General features: G+C 41.8%; 1 protein-coding gene across 1 annotated transcript in view; it reads left to right on the forward strand.

The window, feature by feature from the left end:
• Nucleotides 1-3,155: 3,155 nt before the first annotated feature.
• The window catches only part of LOC140494012 (uncharacterized), a 62,899-nt gene continuing 47,617 nt past the window's right edge, over nt 3,156-18,437 (forward strand). The window contains exons 1-11 of the mRNA XM_072592944.1: nt 3,156-3,194; nt 7,878-8,057; nt 9,582-9,653; nt 9,744-9,849; nt 11,557-11,655; nt 12,211-12,385; nt 13,064-13,226; nt 13,895-14,083; nt 15,921-16,113; nt 17,092-17,102; nt 17,228-17,494. Of these exons, the coding sequence (XP_072449045.1) occupies nt 3,156-3,194; nt 7,878-8,057; nt 9,582-9,653; nt 9,744-9,849; nt 11,557-11,655; nt 12,211-12,385; nt 13,064-13,226; nt 13,895-14,083; nt 15,921-16,113; nt 17,092-17,102; nt 17,228-17,494 (1,494 nt within the window). The remainder of the gene's footprint in view (nt 3,195-7,877; nt 8,058-9,581; nt 9,654-9,743; nt 9,850-11,556; nt 11,656-12,210; nt 12,386-13,063; nt 13,227-13,894; nt 14,084-15,920; nt 16,114-17,091; nt 17,103-17,227; nt 17,495-18,437) is intronic.

The raw sequence follows: 18,437 nt of genomic DNA on the forward strand, positions 1-18,437 counted from the left end.
TCAGGATGGCTTATGCCCTTCCTGATGAAGGGCTTATGCCCGAAAAGTCGATTATCCTGCTCCTCAGATGCTGCCTGATCTGCTGTGCTTTTCTAGCACCACACTCTCGACTCTGATCTCCAGCATTTGCAGTCCTCACTTTGTCCAAGTTCAGGAGATTTGTCAGCTGCCAGATCCATTAATTTTAATAATCTGTTTTCTCTAGTGATCACTATAAGTTCCTTCCTTCCTTTGCCACCTCTTGACTTTTTTAACATTTCTGAGAGACCTTTCATGTCTTCTATCGTGAAGGCTCATCCAAAATATTTGTTCAAAGTGTCCGCTATTTCAAATATTAATTTCTCACTCACAGCCTCTAAAGTAACAACAGTGAGTAACACCCTCACCTAAATCACAAAGTTCTGTGTTCAAGTCCCACTGTTGAACATGTGTACAAAAATCGAATCTCAACTGAAGTATTATGACATTATCAAGAGGCGTCATCTTGCATGTGAAGATATTGTGAAACTTGACAGGGTTCATAAAAAATTTACAAGGATGTTGCCAGGGTTGAAGGGTTTGAGCTATAGGGAGAGGCTGAACAGGCTGGGGCTGTTTTCCCTGGAGCGTAAGAGGCTGAGGGGTAACTTTTAAAGGTTTATAAAATCATGAGGGGCATGGATAGGATAAATAGACAAGGTCTTTTCTCCAGGGTAGAGGAGTGCGAACCTAGAGGGCATAGGTTTCAGGTGAGAGGGGAAAGATTTAAGAGGGACCTAAGGGGCAACATTTTCATGCAGAGGGATTGCGTATATGGAATGAGCTGCCAGAGGAAGTGGTGGAGGCTGGTACAATTACAACATTTAAAAGGCACCTGGATGGGTATATGAATAAGATGGGTTTAACGGGATACAGGTCACATGCTGGAAAATGGGACGAGATTAATTTAGGATATCTGGTCAGCATGGATGAGTTTGACTGAAGGGTCTGTTTCCATGCTGTACATATCTATGACTCTATGACTGAGATTTTCTCCATTTCAATCACTTTGAGAAGTTGTAAATAATTCTTTATAAATGAATTGGCAACTTTTTTATGTATAGAAGGGAAAATCTCTTCCCCATATGTTGCATATCTCTTCCCCAGATACTTCAGCAAAACAGATAGGATCCGACCTGCTCTTTAATCTGAAAAACCAGACTCATTCACAGGATAAAGGGCATATTTTATAAAGAAAGGTTGAACAGGCTCAGCCTATACTAATTGAAGTTAAGATGAATGAACGATTATCTTACTGAAACAAAAAAGATGTTGAAGAGGCTGGATTAAGGGGGCACAGAGAGAACGTATCCTCTTGAGGGGGGGACTAAAACAAGGGAAACAGGAGAAGAATAAGAGATCTCTGTTTTCAGATGAGGTGAATATTTTTCTATCAAAGCATCACACAAGGAGTATGGACTTTCAGAAAGTACTGGAAGATGAACTTTAATTCAAGGCTGAATTAGATTTTTGATAGACAAGGAAATGAAATTATTTTGGGGGGTGCAGACTGAGACCTCAAGTAGATCAGCTGTGAAATTATTGAATAACAGAAAAGGCCTGGAGTTAAACGACTATTACATCTCTTATGTTTGAAAACCTCACCATAATTCCATTCTGCTGACATTAGCAAGAGGTGAATTTACAACATCTCTCATCCTGTGTATGTACATGAATGTGGGCTGAGGAATTAAGACACCCTTAAACAACACTTTTCTGTGAAAGAATGTGTTTTTAGAAGCTGAAATGACAGGAAAAGAATTTGCAAACTCTGTTCTGTGTTCCAGGTTACTGCTGCACCATACCTATACTCCGTTTACCTTGTCCAGCTGGTTATTACTGTCCTACAGGATCCCAGGTCCCAATTGAGTGTCCAGCTGGTCACTATTGTCCTCAGGACATTGTTCTCAGCCATGATGGCTCCAGATGGGGTAAGAAAGTTAAAATAACTATAGTCAGCCATTAATTTAAACACAAACGATTTCAAACTGCAGGTTGTTCTGCTATAACGCGCATTTCATTAAGGCGCATTGGCTGCAATGCGATTGACAAATTGTGGACACTGTTGGCTGTAACACAATTACATTGCCAGCACTTTAAACAGAAAGTGAGATTTTTCTATAATGTGGGGTTGCACAAGAACTCAGCCATTGCATTATAGAAGAACCACCTATAAACTGAAAAATAAACTTAAGGGATTAAATGCTCATATAGAGTTCATGATCAGATAGGAAGCTGTTCCCATCAGCTGACTGTTAAAGGGATTTACATTTTAGGCAAGAGATACAGGTGGAATTTGAGAGGTTTTTTTTCTGCAGCAAGTCGTCATGAGTGAGAAGTGCTCCCTCTGATGGCGTGGAAGCAGATATGCAATTCAAAAGGAATGTCAATAACAAGGGGCCACAATTTCAATCTTGTCAGCAAAACAGCTTGAGTGAGATGGGGAGAAACTTCTTTACTCAGAGAGCTGTTAGGATTTGGAATGTGCTGCCCAGGGAGTGATGGAGGCGGTTTCCACAGGAGGTTTCAAGAGAGAGCTGGATTATATTTGAAAGGGATGTTCACAGAGGTAGGGCTGGAGGATGGAACTAGTCGTGTGACTCTTTAGGGAGCTGATACAGACACAATGGATCAAATGGCCTCCCTCTGTACTTTAACATATTACGGTTCTATTTTTGAGGGTGAAATAAACTATAAATGGGCTGATTGCTTGACAGCCAGCCAACATGGGCTCAATGCACAAAATGCTTTTATTATTCCACGGCTCTGTGAAAATAGAATGTTGGTGGCCTCTGGGTAGGATTGAAAGGCCTCTACTCATCCCTTACCTGATCATATGGCTTCAATACAATGGCCTGGTGGGAATGGAATGACAGCTTCATTCAAGGGACCACAAGGCAAACATACCACTAACTTCTCTTTATCAGTCATTGGTGCCAGGAAGCCAGTGAAGTGTCCTCTGGGATACAGGGAGTACAATGGATCTAACAGAAGCACCTTCAACAATACTTGTGAACCGTGCCCTGCTGGTTACTATGGGAACCACAATGATCGTCAGGTCTGTCTCAAATGCCAAGCAGGGGTGGTCTGTCTTCAAGGAGCTACCACCACCGATCCACCATCGAATGTGAATGACGATGGGGTTGTATCAGCCAGATCTTACATCTGTCCAAAAGGTATGTGTGCTTCAAGAGCAATATCTTCTCTTTCATTGCTAACAAAAAATCACACAATACTTCCAACACTTTATTTGGAAGTACAGTACTAGCTTTCAGAGCACTGCTCCTTCATCAGATAATTAGTTACCTGCTGAAGGAGCAGTGCTCTGAAAGCTCGTACTTCCAAATAAACCCGTTGGGCTATAAGCTGGTGTTGTGTGATTTTTAACTTTGTCCAGCTCCATCCAACACTGGCACCTTCACATCATGGCTTCCCTTTCACTGAACGACTGATATCTGAACCAGCATCATGTCTAACAACACAATTTTAGTCCACTTTTGATTCTATTTATACATTTGAGATACTTGCATATTGAACTAATTGTGCAACTGAATTCCTGCCATTTTGGTGATGTACGAAAAACAGAGGAATATAGAGAGCAGAGAGATTCAGTTACACCTCATTCAAAGTTTGAAAAGTATCCAATACTCTCCAGCCCTCATGCTTAATACTCTATCCCATTGCTTTGTGGAATTGCTGTCTCCACTGTCTCCCCAGGGAATCCGTCTTGAATACTGATCACACAACCCCAGATTATAGTCCAACAGGTTTAATTGGAAGTACTGCTCCTTCATCAGGTGGTTGTGGAGGAGCAGCACTTTGAAAGCTTGTACTTCCAAATCAACCTGTTGGACTATAGCCCCGGTGTTGTGTGATTTTTAACTTTGTCCACCCCAGTCTAACACTGGCTCCTCCAAATCATGAATACTGTATTGATGGCACAGCTAATTATTGGCTGTGAAACTTAACTTGTACTAATATAACATTTGCAAATATCCTCAGCAGGGATTTAATAGTCCTGCTACTTCTCAGACCTCTATACTCTTTTAAACATTAAATTAACAAAATTGGGTTGAATGGGCATTGTACAAAAATGCAGATTAACAGTTAACAGAAACTTATTTAAGGGAACAGAAATTTACTACTAAGCCAAAATATTATTGTCCCCTTGATATCTGCTCCTTTCCACCAGATAAACTGTAAACTCTGAAACCTTCATGAATAAAGTGAACAACTTAATGAGCTACTATTTGCTCAGAGCCTGCTATACAGAGTTTGCTAAAGGACACAACTTGTCAGAATGGATAATTCAATGAAAGAAATCATGTTCTCCACAATTGTTTGCAGGTCACTACTGCCCTCAGGCAAGCCCTGAGCCAATCCCCTGTCCGAAAGGTACTTACAATCCGAGCGAAAGAGCAGTGAGTGCTGACAGTTGCCTGAAATGTCCTACAAACTACTTCAACCATTTAACAGGCCAGGGAGCCTGCTTCTTCTGTGGCTCCCAGGCTGAGCAGTCTGAAGAAGGACAGGACATCTGTGTTTGCCATCAGAAAGGGGAGATCTTCCAGGTAGCAATGTCAACATTCTCATTTTAAACCATTTGACTTCTTGATCTCTTATTGCATGAGAAAGCAATACAGTCTTGTGCTTAGTAATTTCCAACTTGTGACATTTGCAGTGCATTTGATGTCAATCAACTTTCATTAAGAATGTTGATGGCCAACTTTAGTCTCCACTGCCCAGTCCATCCTCTGTTAAAACTATGCTGCTAATGCAAAGCAGATCCTACCCTAAACCACCAGATGCTTGCCCAATTTCAAATGATGAGGCTACCTGCCCCTGTGGGAGTTGGTGGTGCCACAGTGATATCACTGGCCTAGTAAGCCAGAGATCTAGGCTTTGGAGACGTGGGCCACCCCAGCAGTTGGTGCAATTTCAACTTCATTAATAAATTTGGAATTGAAAACTTGTGTCAGCAATAATGATCCTGAAACTATCATGGATTGCTGTTTCAAAATAATTTATTCTGGTTCAATAATGATCTTTCTTTAAGAAAGGTAATCTGCCATCCTTACATGGTCTGGCCTACATGTAACTCCAGAAGCCTAGTCATGTGGGTGCATCCTCACTGTCCTCTGAAATGGCCTTGGGCAGATAGGGATGGATGATAAGTCCTGGCCTTGTCAGTGAAACATGCAGATCCCATGAGAGAAGAAAAGAAAGGCAGTGTCATCTCCCAGTGAGGAATGATGGGATTTGAGGGAGTGGGTCATTTGTTTTAACCACAAGTTCAACTCAGGCCTATGTAGCCCCATGGACAAAAGCTGACTAAAGCAAAGTTCCAGAACCACAGGAGGATCAATACAGAAAAGAACGAAATGTGACACCATATCCTGACCCTGCAATAGGCTTTCCCACTCATGTCCTTGCTGACAACCTCCTTTGCACCTATCGATCCCATGACATTGGTCTTTCGTATATCTGCCTTCCAAGCATTCTAGCATTAATCGAGGAACCCAGCAGCTTCCTTGTCTCAAACTTCTGGGCGCCCCTCTGCTCTCTCTTTATTCCTTTTCCATTACAACTTTGTTAAAACCAATCATTTTGACCGAGCTTTTTGCCATTCAGTCACTGTGACTCTGTTTCCATTCCCCCACCCTCTGTCAAGAGCTCTGAGGCATCTTCCAACTTATCCTCACAGTTGTTAGACAGGGAGGATGTGTTTTATACAAATTAATGATTGGATCTTTCTTAGCCTAGTGATTCTCATTGCACATGTGCTTTGAGACACCGATTGGTATCTAAAGGAACAAGAGCATGCGTCAGAAAGCTGTACAATATCTGCCGAGATGGGACCAGCAGAAATCAGGATGGAGTCTGTCTCACAAATGATGAGTGGAAAGAATATTGTTCTCTGAAGGTGTGTATCCAAAAAGGACTTAATCAAGATCCTTTCATGAGCACGGGACATCCCAGAGCATAGCTTTAGAGATGTTGTCTCTGGAGTAATGTGGAGAAACTCAATATGTTCCAATCCAGAATGTCTATCACCTGAAGGACAAAGGCAGCAGATATGTAGAAACGTCAACACCTGCAAGTTCCCCTCCAAATCGTACACCGTCCTGACTTGGAACTATATCACCTTTCCTTCATTGTCACCAGGTCAAAATCCTGCAACTCCCTCCCTAATAGCTCTGTGGGGTTACCTACATCTGCAGCAGTTCAAGAAGGCAGCTCACCACCACTTCCTTAAGGGCAACATGGGATGGATAGTGAATGTGCATCTTGCCACCAAACAAAAGAAGTTAAAAGATTATTTGGACAGAATCTAGGCATAGACTTTCCTAACCAGAGCTTTATTTCACCTTTCACATCACAAACCTTCAAACACACTGATTACCTGCTCCCCAGCACCCAGTGAGGAGGGTTACATGGTACAGTAATGAGACATAAAAGCATAGAATGTAGAGGCAGTAGCGAGCTATTTGAGCCCTTGAGCCTGTTGCACCATTCAACATGACCGCGGCTGATCATTGCGCTCAATACCCTAATCCACTCCTACCTTATTCCTTCATACCTTTAGCCAGGAGTTCATAAAACCCAGTGGCAGCTTTCCTGACATCTTCCACCCCCAAAATAATTGCCATATTTAGAGGACAGGGAAACGCACATGCTCTTGGGCTATTGAAGAATTGAAGTGCTCAATTATTGGCCATTTAAGGATCCCATCCTACAGTTGCTAATATTTTACCAGCTGCAGAGGGACACCCAGGCCTTTGTAGTAAGCTAGGCAATGCGAGGAGGGATTGCCTTTAGGTCCCTTTGGATCCAATGGAAATAATCCTCCAAAGGTTATTTGCCCTTCCACTTTAATCTTTAATCCTCTTCCTGTCCATTGACCCCAGCACTGCACTTCCAAGATACCCCACTGACCCTGAGTTCCCTGGGCTCTCGGTGGGTCTGCCTACAGTTCTAGCAGTGGGCAATGTTACCATCTGCCTTTGCAGAGACGAGAAAGATGTGGAAATTAAGATGAGGCGTCCTCCTGTGACAGTCTCTCCTTGGAGTAATTAAAGCTGCTCAGCATTAAATTGGTATGGGGTAAACTTCAGAATCATGGGGTGTTTCTCTTCCCACCCTGGCTTTTTCACCAGGGGATGGGGACCACACCACTCTGTAAACTTCAACCGCACATCATCGCCAGCTTTAGATATAACTATTAGACTCTGGCCATCTTTTGTGGGAATATTCAGCAGAATACATAACGCAGTGCAGTTTTGGTTTGATGGGACCTTCTGTCACTCTCCTTGTAATGTTTTTCTGATGTTTGTTCTGATAGTCAACAAGGGCATCGCCAGTAACAACCACTCCCCATTGTCAATGTTATGCCCACTTTTATCTTGTTTGAACTCCTTTTACATCCATCTAGAGTCAAGCAGCTACAATTACTTGTGAAAAATAATATTAATGTTTTCAGTAAAATCATAAGGAAAAGTAATACTTCCATTGGTAGAGTAGGTTGTGTTCTGAGACATGGGGCAAGTGTTTGAAAAACAGGTTAATGCTCTGAGGAAGGCCAAATTGGAGTCAAGCTGTTAACTCTGTTTCTCTCTCTATAGATATTGCTAGACCCGCTGAGTTTCTCCAGCAATTTCTGCTTTTTATTTCAGATTTTCAGCATCCACATTATTTTACTTTTATTTCCCACAATGTTTCATGTGACTTTGAACAGTTCACGTACTGAAACATCGGTCCAAACAAATGTCATTATCGTACATTGCAATGCAGCTGTTTTGATATTTCTGCCACGCTGTTTTAACTGATCTAAGATAACCGAATATTTGGTTATGTCACAGGTTTGCGCTTCCCCTGTCGATTACCAGGGGTTTGATCGAGTTCTCGGCCTGTGTCTCTGTCAGGCACAGAGGTTGGACTCAGTGTGCAACTGGAAATGCAGGCAGTTACAGTGGAGCAGGCTGCAGATCGCTTGTGAAAGAGGAGCACAGTTCCGTATCACTTTCAGAGATGGTTCAAAGGTAATGACAGGATCTATTGAAAAGAAAGCAGCTTCTGTCTTGGTTCATCTGGTGATTGCACTGACTGAGTTAAATGTAGAAACATAGAAAATAGGCCCTTCGAGTCTGCCCTACCATTCATTATGATCATCTAACTCAGTGCTCTGTTCCCACTTTTCCCCCATATGCTTCAGTCCATTTAGCACTAAATGCTATATCCAACTCCTTATTGAAATCACACAAAGTTTCCATCTTAGCTGCTTTCTGGGGGAGTGAATTCCACTTTCTGGGTGAAGAAATTTCTCCTTATCTCAGTCCTAAATGGCTTACCCCGTATCCTTAGACTGTGACCCCTGTTTCTGGACTGTCCCACCATCAGGAGCATTCTTCCTGTTTCTACCCTCTCTAGTCCTGTCAGACTTTTCGAGATTTCTATGAAATCCCCCTCATTTTACTGAACTCCAGCAAAGAAATAACCAGCGTCTGCTCTCATCTGTGTTATAGAATCATAGAGTTATAGAGATATACTGTACGGAAACAGACCCTTCGGTCCAACCCATCCATGCTGACCAGATATCCCAACCCAATCTAGTCCCACCTGCCAGCACCCAGCCCATATCCCTCCAAACCCTGCCTATTCATATACCCATCCAGGTGCCTTTTAAATGTTGCAATTGCACTAGCCTCCATCACTTCCTCTGGCAGCTCATTCCACACATGCACCACCCTCTATGTAAAAAAACTGCCCCTTAGGCCCCTTTTATATCTTTCCCCTCTCACTCTGAACCTATACCCTCTAGTTCTGGATTCCACCACCCCAGCAATAAAACCTTGTCAATTTATCCTATCGATACCCCTCATGATTTTATCGACCGCTGTAAGGTCACCACTCAGCCTCCAATGCTCCAGGGAAAGCATCCCTAGCCTACTCAACTTCTCTCTATAGCTGAAATCCTCCAATTCTGGCAACACCCTTGTAAATCTTTTCTGAACCTTTTCAAGTTTTACCACATCCTTCTGATAGTTGAGTTAACTAATTGAAGACAGGTGGCAGGAAAGGGAGTGAAATTAGTTCCAGCACCTCTGTACGAGAGAGGGATATTGTCAACCAGGGTTCATGCTCCAGTGGGATGATTGTCCTCTTCACTTGCTGGACAGCGATCTGGTCGAATACGTTGCCTCATCTGTTGTAGAACCAATGAAATTTTAACTCTGAGTATGTCAAGGTTGAGACCTTACCTTACTTGAAACACGTAGACTTTGACATGAGATAAAGTTGGGTTTAATCTCCATCAATTGATCTCCCATTACACAGTGAACAGAACTGATTGTTACATTAGAGCTGCAAATGTGTTGCTGGAAAAGCGCAGCAGGTCAGGCAGCATCCAAGGAGCAGGAGAATCGACGTTTTGGGCATGAGCCCTTCTTCAGGAATGACCTGCTGTGCTTTTCCAACAACACACTTTCAGCTCTGATCTCCAGCATCTGCAGTCCTCACTTTCTCCTGATTGTTACATTAACTGATTGTAACATTGAACACGACAGAGCTCAGATCTGATGTCCCCACAAGTTTTTGACACTGGCTCCTGTGCATCTCGTGGAAGAATTGATGTTGAGGTAATTTGCCCACTGTAAACCTATCAGCAATGCTAGGGGTTAAAAACATGGAATTGTTTCAATACAACAGAACTATATGTGTCTCTTTAGATTGATTTGCCTTTAAAAAGTATTGGAAGAGTTTTGAACAGCAGGAATGTCATCGAGGGAGGCCAGTGTCACCAGCAACAACCAGTGCACTTGGTGGAAATGTCTGGTAAGAATCTATTGTGTGCACTTGCATAGAACTTACTAAGCTAGAGATGGTTCGGAAGAGATTTACCAGGATGTTGACAGGTGTGGAAGCTTTGAATTACAAAGAAAGGCTGGATAAACTGGGACTTTTTTCACTGGAGCAGAGCAAGTTGGGAGGTGATGTTATAGAGGTTTATAAAATCATAAGGGATATAGATAGGGTTAATAGTAATCCCTGAGATGAGAGATTTCAAGACTAGGGGGCATATTTTTAAGGTGAGAGGAGAGAGATTTAAAACAGACATGAGGGGCAATTTTTTTATACAGAGGGTGGCTCGCATGTGGAATACACTTCCTGAGGAAATGGTGGATACAGGTGCAGTCACAATGTTTAAAAGACAAGTACAAGAACAGGAAAGGTTTGGTGGGATATGGGCCAGGAGGAGGCACGGAAGACAAGTTTAGTTTGGGATTATGTTCAGACCAAAGGGTCTGTTTCTGTACTGTACGACTTTATAAAAGACACAGCACTCTCTCAAATCTCAGCTTCCTAAAGGTGGAGAGATTACTAAGTTTCACTCCCATTATTGTGTGTTCATGGGTTGGTCTATTCATTTAGACACAAACACACGAACTAAGCCCTGGTCTGCTTCAATAAGCGATAACACAATGGTTGTCCTTTACTGAGGGAGGAAGCTAATGTTTGAATAAATTGGCAATGAACTGAAATCAAGGGCTTGTATCTTTGCTGTTCTGCTGGATTGAGAAATATAATTCTTGTATCTTTGCAGTTCAGTTGGATTAAGAAATATAGTTCTTGTTGAGGTAATCCTTCCACTAAAGATATTTCTTTTTGAAACCTTTCAAAAGGGAAGTTGGTTATGATGTGACAGGGCAGAGATTAGACACAATGTGTTAGAAATAGGAATGTTTGAACTGTTTCCTGGATGGGAAGAATGACCTTTTCTTTTGTGGGGCTACATCCTTAGTCACAGCGATGACTTGAAATAGATTTGATATTATTCTGAGACAGGCAATTTTTCTGGAATCCTTGATGTCGCCTAGAACCAGGCATTGGTTCATTATTAACAGAAATGTGGGACCAAATGCCTGTCTCAGGGCCTTTTCCCAAAGTTAGGCTGCTCATACTCCAATCAATTTATAACTGAACCATTGATCCTGAAAAGACCGCTGGAAGCTATGACCAAAAAGGGAGGATTCTTTATGCTTGCCCCACCTGCAAGTGGACCCTGGAGGAACACGAGTAGTTCTACAGAACCACTAAAGACTCTAAAGGCAGCCCACCCTCAGTCTCTTCCCGACTGTCAGCTTCCCCGGAGTTTTCGTTGATCTGACCAACATCCTCTTTGCTGGAGACTTCTCATTGAAAGTAGGCCAGAAGTGCAATTTTAGTTGGACTTTAAGCCTACTCTCGGTTGTTTGGTCTGTCCAGTCATGCCACCAGTCTGAACCTTTTCAAGATCTACCCTAATGTTTTGTATGTTTTACGATGCCTACTTCCATCTCATTCAGTAAATTCTTTGCCCTGTTTTCTCATTGATGCTATGATCCATGTTTGAAAAAGAAGCAGCCCTTGAGTACTCTGACTACAAATGGCTGAATAATGAAAATGTATTGCTGATGCTTAATTTTGTCATTTAGCAAGCTTACAGTTCAAGGCGTACAGAATAGGTAGAAAATGATATCTGTACTTAATCATGTTTTTCAGATGCAGGTTTTCTGGGTGTTTATGATCCAGATCCCATGAAGTTAAAGAATTTGCTGGAGATGAACCTGCAACATCATCCATTAATAAATGTGTCTCCAGGTACTGATGTATTATTTAAATATCACTTCACACTCATTACCATTTTGTCACTGCTTGTGTATCTCCTGCTATAACTTTATTGTTCTTTATTATTGTTTGTAATCTCTTGGGTGGCATGGTGGCTCAGTGATTAGCACTGCTGCTTCACAGCACCAGGGACCCAGGTTCAATTCCAGCCTCAGGTGATTGTCTGTGTGGAGTTTTCACATTCTCCCCAGGGTCTGTGTGGATTTGCTCTGGTTTCCTTCCACTGTCCAATGACGTGCAGATCAGGTGAATTGGCCACGCTAAGTTGACCATCGTGTTAGGTGCATTAGTAAAGTATAAGTGTGGCGAAATGGGTCTGGGTGGATTACTCTTCGGAGGGTCGGTGTGGACTTATTGGGCTAAATAGCCTGATTCCATATTGTAGGGAATCTAATCTAATCATCCATTAACCTGATCTAATCTACTTTCTGTCACAAAAAGGGGATTTTTCTGAACCACACTTATTCTTCTTTGGCGTGAGGCTTCATTTTGAATTTATTCTCAGACTGTGTGTCTATTATCCCTTAGATAATGCAACATCACGAAGTCCTGGTGATCCTGAACCTCGCTGGTCAAGAAAGTTTGTTGACTCTACCACGAATGGCATTCTGTTTTTTGGCATCTTCAACCCCACCACCTGCATCCACCTTGGGAGTATTATCCTGTTCACTGTGTCCTGTGGATATTACCCTGTGTACAATATGTATGTATCATAGTTCATCGGTTAACATCTTTTAGCACTATTCACCCGATTTAATATCCCAGCATGTGATTTTAGGAAAATTATTACCTGAGAATTGATAAGCATGTGGCAAAGAAAAAGAAAAACTCTCTTTAAAATTGAATCTTCTATCATTAGAATAATATTGACACAGGTAACTTTACCTGTTTGTAATATGGAATGATAGAGCGCACAGATGTAGAAATAGAATGTGAGACTGGAGAGTTATAAGCTCAGAATTAAATTAAGGTATTTACAACACACACACTGAAAAATTACTTTATACAAAGTTGTACGATTAGAAAATTCTTTTTCTCATTAGTGACTGAGGCAGAAACTATGTTCAATTTTCAGATTCATTAGAAGAATAAAAGAATAAGAAAAGAAATTGTCTCAGTGCATGAGAAAGTGTTCATGTGTGAAGGGTAAATACCATCAGAGACTGGTTGAGCTGAATGTCTTGTTACCACGCAATGAAGGTTATTCAACCTTTATATCTATCACTACACATTGGTCAAGGTTTCATAGACCATCACCCATTTGGACGGGACGCCTGGAGACAGGAGACACTAATAATATCCAAACATTTTCGTGAGGTTTATACACAAAGTTGATAAACAAAATTAGCAAGAGAAAGACTGAATTGTTTTTACTTTCTAGTGAAAATCTTTACAACACTAATAGTGAGTTTGACTGGGGACCATTCCGTGGCCTTGCAGAGGAGATGGAACCCAACTCAAGCACATCCTGGCTTTTATTGTATCGCTTCAGACAACCTGGGGTGCATGTCTTCCAACTGAACAAGGACCCTAACAAGAAGATGGTATGTGTTCCAATTATTGCTCTTATGTTGATTCTCTGTCTCTGAACCCTTAGTTCTGAATTTTTAATGATGCAAGGTGTTCGCATGCAATGTACCTTGAAAGTACTCCGCATTTCTGAATTAAATTTTCAGCCATTAAATTCCAAAGTTACGATTTCCTTCATGGTGAACTTTGTAAAAACACAGTGATTATATTGACTTCTTGATGAGAAATTGTTAACATAAAACAGTTTCACTAAATGTTCAGATGACTACTGCTGGCACTGTGTGTATCAGTCAGCTGGACCTTTGGTTCCAATAAAGTAGATGTTTTGTCACCATCTTTTTAAGTTGGGATCTGCAGGCCCCACTTGGTCTTGTCTGATGGAGCAAAACTATTTGGTCATCTAATAGAAGAGGTTCTTGTCTTAAGTTAAGTCTAATTTGCTGCATGATATAAAACGGCTACATGTTACATTGGTGTAATGGACATTGTTATAAGGATTATGGAGAGATCTGGTCGGTAGGTCAGTCTCCTTTAAGATCCACAGCTGTTCTGCCTTTCCTCACTAAAGTCCTTGTGCTGTCATCCAATCTGGTAGAGCTTACTGCAGTCTTCAGCTTGAACCATGTCAGAACCATTACCTCACGCAACAGAAATATTCACAGGTCAATTGTTCTTTTTCCAGTATATCCGAGTGATGCCTGTCGGGGGCCAGTGCTATGAAGAAGGCCCCTTCTTCCCAACCACAGCTAGAAACATGATCCGCATCGGTATCAGCAGGAACCCAGATTTACTGCTGAAACCAGACTGGCTCCTCATTTCCAGCTTGCTGTTAGCAACAGTCATAATAGTCGGTGTTTATGCAGGATTATTGGTAAGCAAGGCATCCAATTATAATTCATAGAATCATAGTATCCTTACAGTGTGGAAACAGGTCCTTTGACCCAACAAGTCCACACTGACCCTCCATAGAGTAATCTACCCAGACCCATTCTCCTACCTTATACTTCCCCCTGACAGATGCACCTAACCTACACATCCCTGAACACTATGGGCAATTTAGCATGGCCAAGTCACTAAGCTGTACATCTTTGGACTGTGAGAGGAAACCGGAGCACCTGGGGGAAACCCAAGCAGACACGGGGAGAATGTGCAAACTCCACACAGACAGCCACCTGAGGCTGGAATCGAACCAATGTCCCTGGCACTGTGAGGCAGCAGTGCTAACCACTGAGTATAATTGTTAACATAATTGGGAGATGTTGCTCCTCGGCTGGTCATCCCTAACTTTGATCTATGTGATTTCATGGTGTCACTGCATAATATTACCTGAATAATAAGGGAGGCATTTATTTGGGTTCATAACCCAGAACCTAAAGTTAATGTTCTGAGACATAGGTTCAAATCTCACCGTGGTAAATGGTGAAATATGCAATCAGTAAAAATGTGGAGTTGAAAAACGAACCAAATAGCAACCATGTACTCACTTTCAATTGTCATAAGATCCTGCCTGGTTAACTGATGGAAGGAAATCTGCCATCCTTATCTGGTCTGGCCTACATCTCACTCTACAACCACAGCAATGTAATTGATTCTTAACTGCCTTCCAGACAAGTAGGGATGGGAAATAAATGCTGAACTAACCAGCAATGCCTAAAACCCATTAATCAAAAGAAGAAATATATGGCAGCTCTATTTGAATATGCATTATAAGATGAATTTGGCATCATTAAAAAAATTTAGGAAAGCTCTGCTCAAACCTTTCAGAACAATTCGGGTTTTTACCTCAAGAAGGTAACAGATGAATACTCCACATATATTGTAAGCTGTGTGCAAATCGCTCACTATATTTTCTTTCAATTAAATTAAGAGACATTAATTTACAAAAACAGTGTATGAAAACAGTCATTTTAATGAAGCTTATTTTCTCTTGGTGCAATTTCAATGCACAAATTAACTGCTGCTTTTCCCACATGACTAACTGTTCCAAAGTACTTTATTGACTGAAATGTACTTGGGACGCCCTTCTGACATGAAAAGTGCTATATAAATGTAAGTCTTTTATTTTATTCCAGGTTGGCAGGATAATCATTTATAATGTCACTTATTCAGACTTTGGTGGGGAATATGAACTGGATGTTACAATTGGCTTCAGCACTCCTGGATGTCAGAGTCAAAAAAGGAAAGCAAGGTGCCTGCCTCCTAGCTACTTTCTGGCAACCTCAACTGGAGTCTCTGCTGGTGTCCAAGTAATGGCCACTGGGCTGAGGTACTGGAAGGTTCCTGTGGAGAGGTATCTCAGTGTGAAGTAATGGGAATAAATTTAACTTGGGCAGAAGAACCAAACAGGATCTCTTATGATGGTTGCCAGATGTATATTCCATCCAATAATCAATTTTATTGAGAATAGTGAAATGATTGTTGGATCTGAAGGAAAATGGCCAAGCCTCCCCTCAAGGGGAAAAAACTGGAAAAGCTCAGCAGGACTGAGGAAGGGTCACCGGACCCCAAACGTTAATGCTGATTTCTCTTCACAAATGCTGCCAGGCCTGCTGAGCTCTCCCAGCAAAGTCTGTTTTTGTTTCTGATTTGTAGCATTCACAGTTTGTTTGGTTCAAGGTGAACTTGTACCGTACTCTCCTCTAGAAAGGAAGAAGCATGAAATGATAAATTTGATGGGTGGAAAATTTTGTTTAAGCTCAACTCTTCAGCTTCTCTTTAGAAAGTGCAAATGGCCTGAGAAAGCAACTGTTGAACCAACCTATCGGGAACTACACAAAGTGTACAACTTTGATGATTACTCTTCGAAAGGAGCTGCTGTCACCACCATTAAAAAATTCCATCGGAGTCTACACTTCAAGGAACAAATTGAGGGGAATGAAGATGATAGGGAACAAGGAGATGGTAAGTATCACTGAGTCATAGAGTCATATAGCATGAAAACAGACCCTTTGGTCCATCTCGTCCATGATGACCAGGTATCCCATATAAATCTAGTCCCCTTTGCCAGCATTTGGCACATTTCCCTCTAAACCCTTCCTATTTATATACCCATCCAGATGCCTTTTAAATATTGTAATTGTACCAGCCTCCACCACTTCCTCTGGCTCATTCCATACACGCACCACCCTCTGTGTCAAAAAGTTGGCCCTTAGGTCCTTTTTATACCTTTTCCCAAGCTATGCCCTCTAGTTCTGGACTCCCTGACCCCAGGGAAAAGACCTTGTCTATTTCCCCTATCCATGCCTCTCGTGATCTTATAAACTTTTATAAGATCACCACTCAGCCTCCGACACTTTAGGGAAAACAGCCCCGGCCTATTCAGCCTCTCCTTATAGCTTAAACCCTTCAACCCTGGCAACCTCCTCTTAAATCTTTTCTGAATCCTTTCTAGGTTCACAACATCCTTCCAAAGCAGGGAGACCAGAATTGCATACAGTACTCCAAAAATGGCCTAAACAATGTCCTGTTCAGCCACAACATGATCTCCCAACTCAATGCTCTCACCACTAAAGGCAAGCATACCAAATGCTTTCTAACTATTCTATTTACTTGCAACTCCACTTTCAAGGAACTATGAACCTGCACGCCAAGTTCGCTTTGTTCAGCAACACACCCCAGGACCTTACCATTAAGTGTGTAAGTCCTGCCTGGATTTGCCTTTCAAATATGCAGCACCTCACATTTATCTAAATTAAACTCCATCTGCCACTTGGCATTTAATTCCAAGTCAACCGCAATCAGACGTCACAACTGTACAGATGTATAGTAACAAAGCGCATGTATCAAGAATTCATTCTAGATGACTGATGAGATCCTACCTGTCATGTGAATTGGCATCTAGCTGCATGGATTGCTGACTTTTCATTTTGTACTGAGCAGCTTCATTTAAGGTAGGTCATGAATTTATTTAAACAAAGTAAAATTAATTTAGAGAGAAAGACTTGTATTAATACAATTAAGTTCTGACATTTCTAAATGCCTGGAAGTATTTCATCTATAATGATTTTCTTTGCAGTACGACAAGCATACCCGGGATCACAGTGATTCATACACAGCAAGATCCCACAGATCAAGTTCTCTTAAGATCTTTTTCGATCTTCACAATTTCTTTCAGAAATTAAATAAGAACTATTTTATCTTAGATTCTATTCTGAAAAATGATGAATTTTGGGATTATGAGAAGCAAATTGACCTGGAGTCCTTTAATGCCAACACATTCTATCAAATTCTGCTGAAGCAATCACTTGCTGTGTCTATCAGATTAAGTCAACATAAGAATGAGGTAAGACATATGGTGAGCTGTGTACATTGATGTAGCCTCAGAAAGAGATTAGATTAGATTACTTACAGTGTGGAAACAGGCCCTTTGGCCCAACAAATCCACACCGCACCCGCCGAAGCGCAACCCACCCATACCCCTACATCTACCCCTTACCTAACACTACGGGCAATTTAGCATGGCCAATTCACCTGACCTGCACATCTTTGGAGTGTGGGAGGAAACCAGAGCACCTGGAGGAAACCCACGCAGACACGGGGAGAATGTGCAAACTCCACACAGAGAGTCACCTGAGGCGGGAATTGAACCCGGATCTCTGGCGCTGTGAGGCAGCAGTGCTAACCACTGTGCCACCGTGCCACCCACTAAGAGCTTTCAGTTAAACAATTCCCTCACATTTATATCCATCGTCTTTTCCAACACAGCGAATTATTTCAAAAGCAATTTTGTTGTTTCATAAAATTGCCAGGTGTGAGGTGATAACTTGGCTTCTTTTTTATTCATTCATGGAATGTGGGTGTGTTGGTCTGGAATTTAATGTCTATCGCCAATTGCCTTTGAGAAGTTGGTGGAGTCCCTTCTTGTACTGCTGCAGTCCTTGCTATGTAGGAACCCCATGATGCCACTCGGAATGAAATTCTAGAACTTTGACCCAGCAACCAGGAAGGAAGAGTGATATAGTCACAAATAAGGATGGTATGTGACTTGGAGGGAAATATTACAAATTGTGATGTTCCTATGCATCTGCTGCCTTGTCATTCTAGATGGTGGAGAAAGTTTGGAAAGCGCTGCCAAAGTTGTGTTTGTGAAATACTGCAGTGTATTTTGTAGATGGTGCACAGGTGTGTTGGTGATGAAGGGATAGAATGTTGAAGGTGGTGAATTGGATGCCAGACAAGTTCACTGCTCTGTGTTGGATGATGCTGGGATTCTTAGCTGGTGTTGG

Source organism: Chiloscyllium punctatum, chromosome 23, assembly GCF_047496795.1.
Source record: "Chiloscyllium punctatum isolate Juve2018m chromosome 23, sChiPun1.3, whole genome shotgun sequence".
Taxonomy (NCBI): domain Eukaryota; kingdom Metazoa; phylum Chordata; class Chondrichthyes; order Orectolobiformes; family Hemiscylliidae; genus Chiloscyllium; species Chiloscyllium punctatum.